General features: G+C 38.6%; 1 protein-coding gene across 1 annotated transcript in view; it reads right to left on the bottom strand.

The window, feature by feature from the left end:
- Positions 1 to 2,031: 2,031 nt before the first annotated feature.
- Positions 2,032 to 16,474, bottom strand: part of MEI4 (meiotic double-stranded break formation protein 4) — a 143,256-nt gene continuing 128,813 nt past the window's right edge. The window contains exon 5 of the mRNA XM_067532636.1: positions 2,032 to 2,283. Within this exon, the coding sequence (XP_067388737.1) occupies positions 2,032 to 2,283 (252 nt within the window). The remainder of the gene's footprint in view (positions 2,284 to 16,474) is intronic.

Genomic DNA, 16,474 nt, shown 5'->3' with positions numbered 1-16,474 from the left:
AAAAGTACTTTGGGGAAAACAGGATTTCTTTAGAAAACTTATCAACTATTGCTAAAAAAATTACACCCAATTTATTTTCTTTTTCTGCCCCTGGGAGGAGATTTTAAATATGTTTATATCAGCTCCCTTTTGCTTTGTGATTTTTATTCACTTTCAGTATCTCTCCTCTTTTTCCACAACCCTGTGTGTTAATATCACTTTTACCTTTCACTTTCCACACAGGGAGTAGAACAGTTGACCAAAAAACAGAAAAAAAAAAAACCAACCCTAAAAGCAAATGCAACAAAAAAGTAACCTGCTAGTGAATGGGTGGTTGACAAGCTTAAGCAGGTATCTGCTAAATTTTATATCTGTAATTTGTCACTTTGGATAGAATTATCTCATTTTCTGATATGGATATTCAGGAATAGCAGTCCATCTATGGTATACATCAAATGGATTTTTGCTGAAATTTGTTAATACAAAACATGAGAAAAATTATACCCCATGGTATAACCAAAACCCAAGTTTAATAACTAGAAGATAATGCTAAACAATGGAAAAACAGAAATTACAAGACAATTTCCTTAGTGACCCAGTTATGCCTGTATAGCAGCAGATTTGTTCCGTTGCAACATAATACTGATGTATTTTAGCAATATGAAAAATACAGTTTGACCATTAGAATATGTATTCACATTTAATACAAGTATCTTTCTAGTGTTACAGAAGATGTGTTTCACTGAATTTTAGTAACAGATAAAAACAGATTAAAATTGATATGAAGCAAACTTTGTGATGGAAAGAAACTGTAAAAATATTAAAATATTTAATGTATAGGTGAAGCTGCACTAATAGAATGCATAATGGTATTATTTGACCTACTTGAGAAAACTGTAATACATTGTAGTAATTACCCTTCAACTATATAAAAAACTCTGGATCACTGAAACAACTGTTGAGCTCATATTTAAAGTCCCTTCATATTTAAGAAGATTCCTATGAAAATATGTAAATATTTTTATAAACTCTCTATAAAGAAATGAAAATCCAAAAATTAGACATATGTATGGACATTTATCTGCCTATCTTAGGATTTGTAGGTTCAATCAATTATAAAATGAGCTAAATTAATACAGGTGTAAGTCCATTAACCTAGTTGAGTTACTTCAGAGTGAATTTGGTTCAGTGTTTAAGCATGTACAATTAGTGTGTATGCAATGTTTGGGGAAAATGAGAAAAGGACAAAAATAGACATAAATCAAACATTGGTTAAATCAGACATAAAATAAATATTGTGGTTAAGTCGGAGAATATAACTGGCCGAGGTGACAAGAATGATAGTAGGCATCATGTACAATATAGCTGTTCTTAGTTAAAATAGTTTTTTCTGAAAGTAACAAAGTTTCTGAGTATGAATATATATTTGAATTTCCACCACAGCACAGAAATGTTCGCTATACACAATTTAACCTTCACATATTGGCCAAGATTTAAAAATAGTAAACATGGATGCCTACAGTAGGCTACTGCATCCATATTTAGGCACCTAAATAAGGGGTCAGATTGTCCAAAGTGCTGAGTATTCAGCAGCTCCCACTGAAGCATATCGGAGCTGCTGGATGAGCAGCACTTTTGAAAGTCATGCCACTTATTTAAGTGGACTAAACATGGACTCATAAGCTTAACTGGAGGCACTAATTTTTTTGTTTTGTTTGAAAACTTGGACTTAATCTAAAAATTCCTTTTACTTACTTATTCTAAATATCATGTAAAATGGCTTTGCTGTTCAAATTCCATTCATGTTGACAACGTAATACACAGCAGTTTCCATAATAAAAGCCAACATTTACCCACAGTTACAACACACAGTGGCATTCAAGATATCATTCTTTTCTACATATAGAATGGAAAAATAAACACTATCTCAGACACCGTTGTGTAGTATAATCATTGAAAGTAAATGTCTTTCAGTACTCAATAGTGACCATTTTTATGGTCTGGTTTTCCAGAGCTATAATGAATATATTGCTAAAAAGCAACCTGGATGTTCTAAACAATTTGCATTTGAGATGAGTTCAAAAGGGCACCCAGTCTCCACATATATACAGAAAACAATGGAAATTCATCTCCAAGATGGAGAATAATTTGATCAAGGTTCTGCAGAAATTTGTTTTTTTCTTCTCCCTCATAGTCAGAGCTTGAAATGTTACCTTCTCCTGTTTCATTCTGAAGAAGCAGTTCCAAAATCATACAGAGAAAGAAAATATTCTCATATTGGGTAACATTATACTTGGGCTCGATCTGGAAATAAAAAAGCAGTGAATAAGCCTAAACTGAAAATGCTTTTTTACAGTCCATCAACTCAGAAGACACTCCAGAGAATATTGTTAAAATTTTTAGCAATGTTTATTTTGATATCACTGAGGATGACTGTACAATTAGTTACATTTCTCCACAAAAATAATCTTTTAATTATACAAGACACCCTCCAAGCAGTTATGCATCAATTAAATACATTTTAAAATCCAAAGCTTACTAGCTTCCACTGTAAACAGTTTAAGAAAGCTTATTTTTATAACTTGGCCATAGAACGACTATGACATACTATAATGATACATGGATGGACCAATCTAAATTAATGCAGCGGTATCTTTAGATCAGCTTTTAATTACAATGATATTATAAACTGAATAAATCTTTGCTTAAGTCCTCAGATATCAAATAGCATAGTGTTAAGCACTCACTTTTACAGGAAAAATGAGGTAACTTAGCACCAAGAAATTAGACAGATCTGTAAGTGCCATAATAATGCACAATTACATTTTCCATGAACCAACCAGTCTTGAAGGCTATTCTCTCTCTGTTAGGCTTCAAGCTTTGCCATGGAAAGACATCATCAGTTGTTATGATGGATGATTTCTTGCTGTCCATTGAGACATTAACACTTATTCCACTGGACTGCTAGGTGGCATCTCATACCGCTGACCACCAAACTATTCAAAATCAAGTTGTGGGGAGTGCCAGAGGGGATGAGGGGGAGAGAAATAGCATGAAATGGAATGGTTCCTCTCAGACCAAACCTTGAAATTTGTTATAGACAACTGTCCATCCACCTCCAAAAGCCTGTGACTTTCTCCCACATATTATTCAACATCTACATACACACTTTGCATGGAGTATGCAGTAGTAATGTCATCTTTACTTAAAAAACTTAACAAAGGAAAGGCTAAAAGGTGACTTGGTTACAATCTGTAAGTACCTATATGGGGAAAAATATTTAATAATGGATTCTTCAACCTAGCAGAGAAAAGTAAAACATGATCCATTGGCTGGAAGTTGAAAATAGACCCATTCAAATTGGAAATAAGGCATACATTTTTAACAGGAAGCGTAATTAACCATTGGAACAACTTACCGAGGTTTGTGGTGAATTCGCCATCTCTGATGATTTTTAAATTAAGATTTGATGTTTTTCTAAGAGATATGCTCTAGAAATTATTTTGGGACAATTCTATGGCTGGCGTTATGCAGGAGGTCATACTAGACATCTCTATAATACTTTCTGGCCTTGGAATCTATGAAGCTCAACGCCTGTTTCCTCAGACCCAGCAGGATTTTTAAAAACCCAAGGAAAAAAGGGGAAAATAAAAGGATTGAAGCATCACAGAATTTGAAACTATACGAGACAAACCTGAGGCACGAAGGGTAAGAGGGTATATTGAGTTACAGTCAAAGTTTGTGTTGGAACTTTAAGTTCAAATTCCCTCAGTTTCTTGAATTTTTTTCATCATATACTTGAATTTTGGTTCTGTAAGGATTATGACTCCGATCCTGCTCCTATTGTAGTCAGTTGCAAGACTGCCATTGACTAGTCATTGAAAAATTATACCCTAAAAGAGTGACAGAGAAAACTTTTCTTACTTGTAATTTGTGGTTTTGCATAAAAGAGTTAGCCACCAACCTGGAGATCATACCAGATTTGGCCCACCCAACCAGAGAGGCAGTTGGGTAGTCTCCTCCTCTAGCACTCTACGGACTCTCAAGAGAAACACTACAAATTTGTTTAGTAAACGATTACGATTAATGGCACATAATCAGAAATCTGCCCAAACCTACCCAATTAAAACATCTAACAACTACAAAATGAGAATTCTTTATAGATTTGTAGAGTTTAAGTCCAGAAGGAACTACTGTGATCACAATGCAAGATTGGTGTAGAGAGTAGTTGTCACGCTGTCTGAATAAGGGGGGGCCTTGAGGTGTATTCAGGAGCTCCGATTACTCCTTTCTACACCAGTCTCACATTGGGGGTGTCATGCTGGGTAGATTGGGAGAGAGCATTTGTTATATTGTTTGACATCAGTATGTCAAAATCATATTAATTCATGTGAGATATGCCATGTCAGGTACTGTTAGGAAGGTTATAGTATGCTAAGTAAGATGATAATGTTTATGTTCATGTGTGATATGTGAAATGGAAGTTATAGATATATTTGATCTATCCGTATTTCAAATGGTGCTGTCTGAGTAAGGACTCAGACAGAAGGGCTGCAGAACAATAGCCTGCTTAATGGCCCATTAAGACATTCCCAGGTGCAAGGGGCCCAGGGGGAGAAGACAGCATCACCAATGAGTCACCAGAACCTGCTTATGTGACTCTGGACTCCATTTTAGTTCTTGTAACATTCCATAAGGCCGCATGGCCAGGGACAGAGGGTATGTAAGATCAAAGCAGAGAAACCATTTTGCCTTTGTTCCTGTTCAGTCACTGACATATATCTGCCTTTGGATCAATTCAGTTGCAACAGAACTGAAGGACTAAGACCCATCCAGGTGTTGGATGTATACCTGAGGAACTGTACAAGCTTGCAACTCCACATTTCTTCTAGAAACCTGATGTATATGGACTTTCATTCATTTGTATGTATTTGCTTTGCTTTGACCCTTTAACATTTCTCTTATGGTTTATTTTTTTCCTTTTACAATAAACCTTTAGTTTTAGTTACTAAAGGATTGGCTGGCAGCATGGTATTTTAGGTAAGATCCAAACTTATATCGAATTGGTACTGTGGTTGACCCCTTGGGGTCAGAGGGGACCTTTTTAGTAAAGAGCATAGAGTTTAAATAACTGGTCTCTTTACTGGACCTAGTGCTGATTTGGGAGCCTGGAACTGAAATGCAGTAAAGGGGGCTGTGTGCATTTGTATACTGGCTTCTGTGGGGATTCAGAAGTGCAGTTTGTGGCTGGTTGGGAAGTCTGGCTTCACTGCCATCCACCAGTGCTGGGAGAATCTGCTCTCCGTTTGCAGCCTGTCCTGACCTTGGCATTTTCAGGTGGCTGCCCTGGGCAAGGATGGGTCACAGGAGTAATCAGAGCTCCTGAATACACCTCAAGGGTCCCCCTAATCCAGCCAGTGTCACACTTGTAAGGGCTGAAAAATGGTTTTGATCTCTGGCTCTGAACCTCAGTGGCTCTGGATATCTGTATATCTAGCCTGCTTCCTTGCACATATATGTATATCTGTTCTTATAGATTTAAGTATGGTTGTTTTATTATAATAGAGTCAGAGATTAATATTAAAGTATTTTAGCTGTAATGCAAGGTACCCTACAGGCCATATCTGTATGAAAGCTAAGCAGTTAGTATACATAAGTTTGGGACCTTTAGCCCAGATAAGTAATGATGAGTTAAAGGATAAGACATATATGGTTATAACCTTTACCTTAGATAAGTCAGGAGGCATCAAAACAGGGGGGGGAGGGGGGAGCTGTTTCAGTTTATGCCCTGAGTAAACTTCACAGATACACCACAGAACCCACAAAAAGGGCCAGAAATAACAAAAGTGAGATAAACGAACTGTCTGGAACCATCTGGAAAGGATGTGGATATGTCATTAATATGCACAAACCTGCCAGTCTATAGAATAAGTGTACCCTAATAATTTGGGGGGTGAAGAATCCAAGTTTGGACTTAGAGGGAGGACACATAGTGCTCAGGGTATAAGAAGGGGTAAATCGTGTTAATTGGGGTGATCGATCGTCAGCTACTCCTGCTTGAAGCTTCTTTTAGTTAGTGTTAAGATTTTGGTCTTTATTTATACTTAGTATTATTTGTAGTGTTAGTCTTAGTCTTATAGTTCTTAGCCCTCGAGCATTGCCTACTCCGCCCCTCTACTCAAGAGTTAAGGAATCACATCTCTCTCAACTAGGTCAAGGAAGCGTGTGAATATATTAATCCAAAGCATATAGTAGAAATATATATATCATATGAGTCTCTAAATTAAGATTGTATTATCCATTATCCATTTGATTATTCGTTTTCTTTATATCAATCATTTGACTATCATTTTATGTTACCTTAATAAAAGCTTATAAAAATTATACAAATTTGGTTATCACTGTGAATCTTCCTGTTGTGCACCCCAGGGTCCCTATAAAACTCTTCTGGAGCCTGGTTCCGGGACAAGAACCTCTATCTTCTAACCAGAGCAATTGGCAAGCCTATAACCCATTCAAATTACTAAGACACCCAAAAACAGGCTACAGATGCCATAACAGCTGCAATTCCTTAGATATCAATATTGTGGCCTTCAGCAGCAGAGTTGCCTTATGGTGGTGGGGAGGGGGGGCTTAGGTACCTTCCAAGGAAAAATTAAATATAAGGCTAGCCTTGTGTTTGACTTGGCAGGACCATTCCAATGCTGAGAGTGAACCCATTCCACTGGGAGGGCAGGAGCAGCACTAAAGAGATAGCAGAGGCAGATGGAGGAGGTCTCTGGAGGACTGCTTGTTGGCACAGACAGGAGGCAAGTTGGACTTCCTTAGGGCAATGGAGAATCTGGGTCTTAGACAGAAAGAGACATTCCTGCAAATGAAGTGATGGCATAGGCAGTGGGAACGTGAAGAAGATGCCCCCATTTATCACCCTGTACAATATTCTGTGGGTGTACCTCCCTTCTTAGAGCAAGGGGAAGGGGAAGAATAAGGAGGCATATCCACAGAAAGCAATGTTTGCCTCCTTTGGGAGAATCTGGCCTTTTTTTGGTTCATTTGTTCCTGTTGCAAACTGTTTTACCTCTGTTTTTCACACCACATGAACCTGCACCATGATTTGTATAATGGTATTTTTTGGTATTATTCTCCATTCCATTCCTTATGCAGCCTAACATCTCATTTACTGCAGCTGCATATTGAGCAGAGGTCTTCACTGAGCTTTACACAGTGTTGCTCAGATCCCTTTAGTGAATTCACATGGCTAATTTAGAAAATTGAAAGGTGCATAAAGAGATGATTTTTTTTCTCTACACTATGTATTTCTTTGCATTTATCAAAACTGAACTCACAGTCCTTTCTGGACTTGACTATCCTAAATAACTTTGTATCATCTGCAAATTTTGCTACCTCACTGCTCACCTCCTTTTCTTGGTCTTTAATAAACACGTTAAATAGTAGATACCATCTTGCTGTTAACCTTTAATCATGATGAAAATTGACCTCTGTTTCCTGTCTTCCAACCACTTTTTCATTCCTGACCATACTTTGTGTCTCTGAATCCTTGTGTCTTTGATTGCTTAGCTTTTTCTAAACTGAAACTAATATACTTCTACTTAAACAAAGTTCACACATATTAAGCTAAGGAAATACACAGTTAAGACACTCAAACAACCTTAACTCTGTCCTGTAGTGATCCTATAAGGGGGAAAAATGGAAAAAAACTAATCTCAGCCCTGGTCTACATTTACCTGGAGATTCGGTGGCAGTCGACAGGAGTTAACGCAAACTACGCAGAGTAGCTAGCGTAACTCCCATCGACTGCTGTGCTTCCCTTCTGCGTGCCGACTTCACTGCACTGCACTGACGGGAACTGTATTCCTGTCAACGCAGCATTATACTACTTGAGGGGGTGGTTGTACCGTGCAGAAGAGATTGTAATGTGAATATAGCATAGTGGCAAGACTAGGCCCGATGACCTAGGTGTGAACTTGAGATAAAGCAGAAGTATGCTAACCGCAAAACTGGTTTGAAGCAGCTAAAGAAGTAAACAATTACACACAGCTTATAGCAGACTGGGCACTGGAAGGACACCAATAGTAAGAAGAAGAAGAAGTGCCAGCAACCAATCCCTCACCGAATTAGGAAGTAACCAATAGGCAGATTGTCAGGATGAGGGAAAAGGTTATATCAGGGTAAGGAATGACACACTGCGTGAAGCTCTCCATGGACCCTCTGTTTGCGAGGGTGCCCCATGGCAGGTCCATTTTAGGGGGAGAATGGGGCTTCCCTCCCTCATCCTGGTAAGCGGCTGAATTGCATTGCTAGCAGCTTAAATAATTTAATAAGATTTTGTAGACACTGGCTCGTCCAACCACTCCTTTCTTGCCACTGAGATCTTGAAACACAAACCCTCCATCTCGGCGGAGTACAGTGGTTTTACTCAGTCAACTTCCTGATCGATTGAGTGGGTCTACACCGACTGCTCACTCGATCCAGAAAGATCGATCTGGTGGCAGCGACTTTGCCGCCGTCAGTATAAACATACCCTCAGTTTCATCTAACCTGAGACCACAAACACTAAAATGCCTGTGTCATAATTCATGTTATTACCACATGTAATTCTTCGTATGGGGGTAATTACAACATCCCTGTAATATTTTTTGTTTATATATATGTTGTTGTGGATTGAGTCCAACCTTGTTGTTATGGGTTGGGTGTGATGGTGGCTGAAACTAATGCAGTAGCTCTCAAAACACAGGCACATGGAAAAGATTGAGTAGAAGCTTAACCATACAGCCCAAAGGGTTTCAGAGGGATAGGTCTTTGATTGCTGGATAGGTGTTTTGATTGCTGGAACTGTTTTGATGCGATGGAACAGAGAGAGAAGTGGTCAGAAAGCTGAGCAGAGAGTAACAGAAGTGCTTGTAATGTGGCCCCAAGAGAAAGCTTTTGAGGCAGAGAGAGTTGGCTGCAAAGGCGCATTTGTTAGAGCAAGCAAAGGAACTGCTGTTTGATTCTTATTGTGTTCAGGGAAAGAGGACTTGATGTATAATCTTTGTCAATAAACGAGACTGCAGCAAAATACCTGGCTCTATTATCAATTTATCCTCCTAATGGAAACATCTCACAGGGCTTTGCATAACTAGCCGCTTGGGTTAAAAGGGGTAACATTATACACATAAATGCAGAATACATATGTAATATACACATACATACACACACACAGAGGTAGAAGTGTTATTCATGTGAAACAGTGCAGATTAATGCAATAAACTGATGCACTTTTGACCATCTCAGTCATTGAACCATTTCCCTGGGACTCATTTCAATACTTTGACTCACTGAACAACTTCGAACAAAGAAATGTTTTGAAATGTTTATGTTTATCTGTCAGATAAATATTTCTTCATTTTTCTTCCAAATGTGGAATTCCCTCCTCACCCCCCGAAAAATTTACTGCAGTAGAAACCAGAATGTTCAAGCCTGAGTTCTGGGCTAGCTTTTTCCATACATTAAAATATCATGACTACAAAAAGTGTTATCTTGGGCTCTTAAAGGGCTAGAAACATGACCTTTTTAATAGGAAAAGGGATATTCCCAGTAACTTATGGTACTGACTTCTAGCTCTGTAAGGATCTGAGATAGTCTTGACATTTTTATATATAGAATGCTATTTAAGGTTACTTTAAGGTTTTTATGGCCTCTCACATCATATTCACAGACTCCTGAAGTGGAAATTATTTCAGCTGCAAGAGAGCAGAAATCAGTGCAGAACCAGACCATCATAGAAAGGAATTCTGATAGTCTGAAAGAAGAACTGTGTGAGACAAAGCTTGCCAATAGTGCCAGTTACTTTCAGGGAACATCTAGCAACAGCATACCAAATGTTCCTTATATTATTGCAGAACTGTCTTTCTGTAAGTAGGTCCCCTTTTGTCTGTCTCTCGTCCTTGTGCCTCATTTTCCTATTGTTGCCCCTTTAATGATAGGCAGCAGAATTCGGGACCTTGTACGTAAGATTCTCATGTGGAGTAGAAATCGGTGACACTGAGTCAGGTATGAATAGTGTCATTTGTTTATTTACAAAACGTTCACATGTCCTGTTTCCTTGAAAAAAGTGTGATAACAAATGGCACACAGGAGACTCTCTCTTGTGGAAACTTCAGATAAGGCATCTCTGTCCTGTCCCAGAAGCAGCTGTCTGGAAACTCGGTTACTCTCTGCTTACCTCATGCCTCTTTTCCTCCTTCAGCCATTGCACTTTTCACCTGGGAAACACCAAAGGCAAGGCTCCTCACTAAGACCGCTTATCCTGGAAAGTTGTACCTGAGCATCTACCCACTTTCTGTGCATTGCTTTGCATACAAAAGAACCTCAGAAATATCCAAGGGCTTGGAAAAATAGGCTGCTTTAACCCACACAATTATTGACTCTGAGTGCAGTTTCTGTCTGGAATCTTTAACTGTTTCTTTTGGCATAACATTATTTTCCTCTAAAAACAATAATGGGAAGAGGAAAGATATGACTGCAAATTGTATTTTTTTTCAGAAGATGCAGGTAAAATAGCAGACTTAGCTAAGAGGGAAGCAGGAAGGATTTATATACAAACTAATACAGCTAATTAATTTCTATTTTGCTTTCAAATAATTGAACAACACAGCTTACTGTTCTAGATGCATCCTTTGTAATATGGGAGAAGAAAGGACTGATGCTGATGAATATTGTTTATTTATACGTCTCTGTCTATATCTATCTGTTGTCTCTTGTCTTATAATTGGACTGTAAGCCTTTTGGGGCAGGGACCATCTTTTTGTTTGCACAGTGAATAATACAATGAAGTCCTAGTCTATGACAGGAGGCCCTAGATGCTATCGTAGTACAAATAAAATAATAAATAATCATAATTTTCTTATTTAAGACTAAAACTTTGATGCACAATCAAAAATTTGGACCTGCTAATAGAAAATGCAAATTAGGAGTAGCTAATGATCACTAGATTATTTTTTCCCAAGTAAAGGTGGTTCAATCTTATTTCAGAAGTGTAAATAATTAAACGGTTTAATGACAAATTTTTCAAGCCTGAATCACTAATTGGAGAAAGAAATAAAAGCAAGTTGAAAAATCATTGAAAATGTTAGATTCAAAATACAAAAATCTACAAGAGGATTGTTAATGATAGGAAATATATTTCCAAGTATTCAGTGAAGTGAAATCAGCAAGAGCTGCTCTCATAAGACTTCTGTTCAAAGATTACCCAAGACAGCATCAAAATGTTCCCAACCAGGCAGAAGCCAAAGACTAGATAAAAATTTCCTGGAGCAACCTCAGTGACTGCCTAGACACACAAAAAGCCAGAGGCTAAATAAAAATTGCCCACAGCAATATTAAAGGGTACTCAGTGAAGGCTTAAATACATTTGCCAAAAGCAACATGAAATGCAGTCTGTACAAACAGCAGATTCAAAGACCACCAGGAGTCAATGAAAGCAGCATGACATTTCCATGTGTTTAGATAGTTGACTAAATTCAGGATCATAAATCCACTTTAATAATAATCAATATGCCTGTCCTTCACTGGTGACTTAATAAGCAATTTTACATCCTAAATAAATTAGTCTGTCCAACTTTGGCTTTTTTCTTTTCTGATAAAAAATTGCAATGATGAGTTTATTTTCTTTGGAAACTATCATTGGGATAAATTAATTCATTTTGTTAAAAAATGTGCTTAAGAAGCTCTGACATATTACAACACTTTAAGCTAAACTCATTTGAGACAAGCCAAAACGAACGTAAGTGCTGAAGACTTCTGAGAAATTGTTGTGCGGTGTTGGTGCTACAAAGGGAAGAAACTCAAAATAAATTTTACGAGGGTAAAGAAATGTCACACTTTGAAGAAAGTGTTGATGATTACATGATAGTCCAAGGTCAAAATCATCACGACTGCAGTGGCTGGTGCTAGGGATATATAATGGTCAGAAATGACATACTATTAAAAAAAAGGAATGTTTTAATAAATTACATTTTCCACCCATTTCCATATTCATCCTCAGTCCCTTTTTCATCTTTATTTTATTTGTGATCTGCAAGTTTCACTGCCGGGTAACTTCTTCTCTTTAGACTACAGTTTCTGACAAATGGCTCCTACCCATTCAATTTCATAATATGGCAATTTAGAACTACAGTTTGAAATTCTGAATTTTACTGCCAAAGACGTTGAAGAAATGATCTTCTGTCAAGAAACAAACACGTCTTACTCCTACAGTTCAGGCCATCTGGAAAGTCCAGACAGAGCATAAGGAAGGGATCATACATGCATCTGCAACAGCTGCCATCAGACAAAGTATAATAATGGAGCAAATGGAATGTCCACTCTTTGACCAGGATTCTCTACACAAGCTGGGCTCCAACTTGTGAATGAAGAGAAACCTGGTATCAAATCTGCTACTAGAGAGTGTTGGGTAAGACATTCAAGCATTAGCTGTTGGTTATATACTTAAACTTGATCACGTTTGAAGTATAATGTACGCTGTATAAAAGGCCAAAGGACCTCTGCTAGAACTGAAAGTTCTTATCTGTTTTTCTTTATTTAGAACTTTGATTCAAAACCTCTTATCAGTGCCAATTTCTTTTTGTTACCGACTTAAGAAATAAATTGGATTTTAAGCAAGAGAATTAAGTGAATGTTATTTCTTCGGATAATTAATTGATTATCAACCCTGCACTGTAGCTACCTGGGCTTGGGCTGCAGCCTGGGCTCTAGGACCCTGAGCTGTAGGACCCTGTGAGGTGGGAGCTCTAGCAATTAAACAACCTGCAGCCTGAACCCCAAGAGCCTGAGTCAGCTGGTACAGGCCAGTCACGGATGTCTAACTGCAGTGCAGATATATTGCAGTGTAGACATATCCTATATGTGTCAGCTTTCCATCTGTAAAATGAGGATAAACCCACCATCTCCCATCACAGAGATGTTGTAAAGGTAATTCTTTAATGTTGTGAAGCACTCCAATATTATAATGATAAGTGCTATAAAAAAGGCCCATGAAGAAATAAATAATTCTGTATTTAATACAGGATATGAATAGTGTACAGTAAAATAAGGCAAAGGGGCACATATTGCATAAGGATAAAAGAAATCCAATACCATCCATTCAGTGAGCACTGTCCATCCTGTGCACTGAATGAGGCAGGGGCCCTCTGGAAAAAAAAACACGTGAGGAGGTAATTAAAGACTGTATTGGGCAGTGTTTCTCAAATAGTGTTCCGCGGAACCCTGGGGTTCCGTGGGCTGAGTTGAAGGGTTCCATGAAAAAGCGGAACCGCGCCGCCGAAATTAACAGAAATCGCGCGCCACCGAACAGCCGCGAGCGCGCCGCCGAAAATAGCTTAGAGACCGCGCCGCAGAAACCAGCCTACACCACGCCACTGAAAAGGGGAAGATTTCCTGGACTTGTCGGCGGAGGGTATGGCATGGCTGCGCAAAGGTGCTACGGCGAAAAATAATTGAGAAACACTGGTATAGGGTATACAAGTGCGCTGAACTAAGGTTTCTCAGGCAATCTTAATTCTGGTACTTCTCAACTTTTGAATGCTTGACTTTGCAGCCATAATGTTTTTTAAATATATTTTAATATATTTTTTAATTTACTTATATAGATGATTTTTGAAAATGTTCATAAGCAGAAAATATTATATAATAATTCCATCACATTATAGTAATATTATATATTATATCATATAGCACAGGTATGCCTTTTTTGAAATGTGAAACAAAATATTTCAAATAAAACTATTCTAACCTCAAAAGCACGTAATAAACAAATATACATAAATAACTCAAACAAATTCTCCCTGTGGCTCTCGTGACAAAGCACTGGAGCTTTAGTAGTTTGTTACCAAAAATCTTCCTTAAATTGCAGTGGTGATAGTTTATATTTGTGAATGAACACAGGAAAGTAGAAATAATGCCATTATTCAAAAAAAACATAACAGCAGCAGGCAAGTAGGAATAGATTTGCATTCTTTGGTTTTGAGGAAAATATTGAAAAGAATTTTGTGAGATTTTTTAAATCTGGGAATACCTTGAAGGAAACTACTGAATTGAAAGTAACCAAGAAAGATTTATGAGATACAAAATTTGACTTAACTAAACTTATTATGGTTCACAGAAAACTTTACTATAAGCAGTTGTTTTGTGAAGAGAGGGGACTGAGTGATAAAATGACAAAGACTATGTAATAGCTAACATTAAGTTAAAAACTGAAGTAGGTGATGACATTTTCATTCTAACAATTCCGTATTATAAAAACCACAAGACTTTCTAAATGTCTTCCACACTACTTGAGTCACTGCTTTGTTTTCCTTGAACCCTTTATCTACTGCAAATGCATTGTGCCCCACAATTTAGTATCTATGATTTCAAATGCTCCACCTGGAACTAATGAAAGTGCAATTCTGGGAATAAAGCTATAGGGGCCCAAAATAGTAATGCATCCATCAACTTCCACGGTAACAAAACTATATTTGAGGAATTTTGTACTCAGATTACCTGAATATCAGCACACTCCTTTTAATTGGGTTTCCATTGTTACCTTGCTAAAATTATTCAAATAGCTGGCACTACACTTCTAGCACTATATAAAAATCAATTTGATAAAACCGAAACTACTATGCATCATTTTATGGAATGAGCTTTAACCCCAGTGAACAAAAAAAACCAGTTACTAACTTTCCGTAACTGTTCTTCAAGATATATCGCTCATGTCCATTCCAATGTAGGCGTGTGCTTGATAAATTTTTCCCTCAGTGGTATCCATCGGGTTGGCTCCGATGCCCCCTAGAGTCACACACTCATAGCACAGATATAAAGGGCTCTGCTGTCCTACCACACCTTCAGTTCCTTCTTGCTAGCTAACTCCAACAGAAGAGCAGGCAGGGGGTCGAGGGGTTGGAATGGAGATGAGCAACACATCTCGAAGATGTTAGTAACCATTTTTTCTTCTTCAAGTGCTTACTAATATCTATTCCCGTGTAGGAGACTCCCAAGCAGTTGCGCAGGTGCAGAATTCAGAGTTCATTGGCATGCTGACTGTAATACCGCTTAGCTGAAACCCGTGTTGCCTCTAGCCTGGTGGGTGATGACGTAATAGTTTTTAAGGCCCAGCTTGACAAAGCCCTGGCTAGGATGATTTAGTTGAGGTTGGTCCTGCTTTGAACAGGGGGCTGGACTAGATGACCTCCTGAGGTCCTTCCAATCCTAATCTTCTATGATTCTATGAATGTGATGCAAAGGTGTGGACAGACAACCCTGTTGCCACTCTACAGATATCCCGGATAGGAACTTGAGCTACAAATACCACCAAAGATGCTTAAATCCTTGTAGAATGTGCTGTCAGGACAGGAGGAGTGGGAATCTTTGCCAGCTTGTAGTATGCGTGAATACAGGAAGTTATCTTCGATAAAATTCTCTGGGCCGAGACTGGAAGGCCTTTCATTCTGTATGCAATGGCTACAAAAAGCTGTGTAGATTTTCTAAAAGATTTAGTCCTTTCTATGTGAAAGGCTAGTGCACGCTTCCAGCGAGTTAAATCTCTGTTAGCATATGGCTTTGGATAGAAGACTGGTAGGAAGATATCCTGTTTACTATGAAATTGAGAGACCACCTTTGGAAGGAAGGCCAGGTGAGTCTGTAATTGAACCTTGTCCTTGAAGAATATCGTATAAGGTGGTTCTGAAGTAAGGGCTTGGATCTCTGAGATGCATCTAGCAGAACTAATGGCCTCCAGGAAGGTCACCTTCTATGATAGGTGGAGCAAAGAACATGCTGTCAGTGGTTCAAATGGAGGTCCGGTTAGCTTTGCTAGCACTAAGCTGAGGTGCCAGGGAGGGAGAGGCAGCCTTATCTGCTCCAGGCCCTTGATAAAATGGCTACAAATAGAGTTTGAGAACACAGATTGGCGGCTCACCCATGGGTGAAAAGATGAGACTGCAGCTAGATGGACCTTAATACATGATATTGATAGGCCTTGCTGTTTCAGGTGAAGTAAGTAATCTAGAATGAAAGGTAGTATTGACTATGTAGATGAAATCCCCTTCTGCGTGGATCAGATTGAGAATCTTTTCCACTTTGCCAAGTAAGTGACTCTAGTGGACTGTTTTCTGCTTTCTAAAAGCACCTCACAAACAGGTCTGGAGCATACTAGTTCTGTGGGGTTCAGCTCTGGAGCTTCCAGGCCATGAGATGAAGGGACTCAAGGTTCAGATAAGGTAGACGGTCATGGTCCTGGGAGATCAGATCTGGACATGGAGGCAGGCAGATTGGTATTGCCACTGAGAGGTCCAGGAGAATGGTGAACCAGTGCTGATGAGGCCAGGCTGGGGCTATCAGGATAAGTCATGTTCCATCCCTTCCGACCATCAGCAGGACCTTGTGTATAAGACGGATGGGAAGGAACACGTAGAAGAGATGGTTCATCCAAGGGCAGAGAAAATCTGTGAGCAAC

This window comes from Emydura macquarii, unplaced genomic scaffold (assembly GCF_026122565.2).
Source record: "Emydura macquarii macquarii isolate MOO-44397 ecotype Brisbane River unplaced genomic scaffold, CSIRO-AGI_Emac_v2 contig_3295, whole genome shotgun sequence".
In the NCBI taxonomy this organism is placed as follows: domain Eukaryota; kingdom Metazoa; phylum Chordata; order Testudines; family Chelidae; genus Emydura; species Emydura macquarii.
Note: the sequence above shows the minus strand (reverse complement) of the source record. Positions and strands in the feature narration are given on the sequence as shown.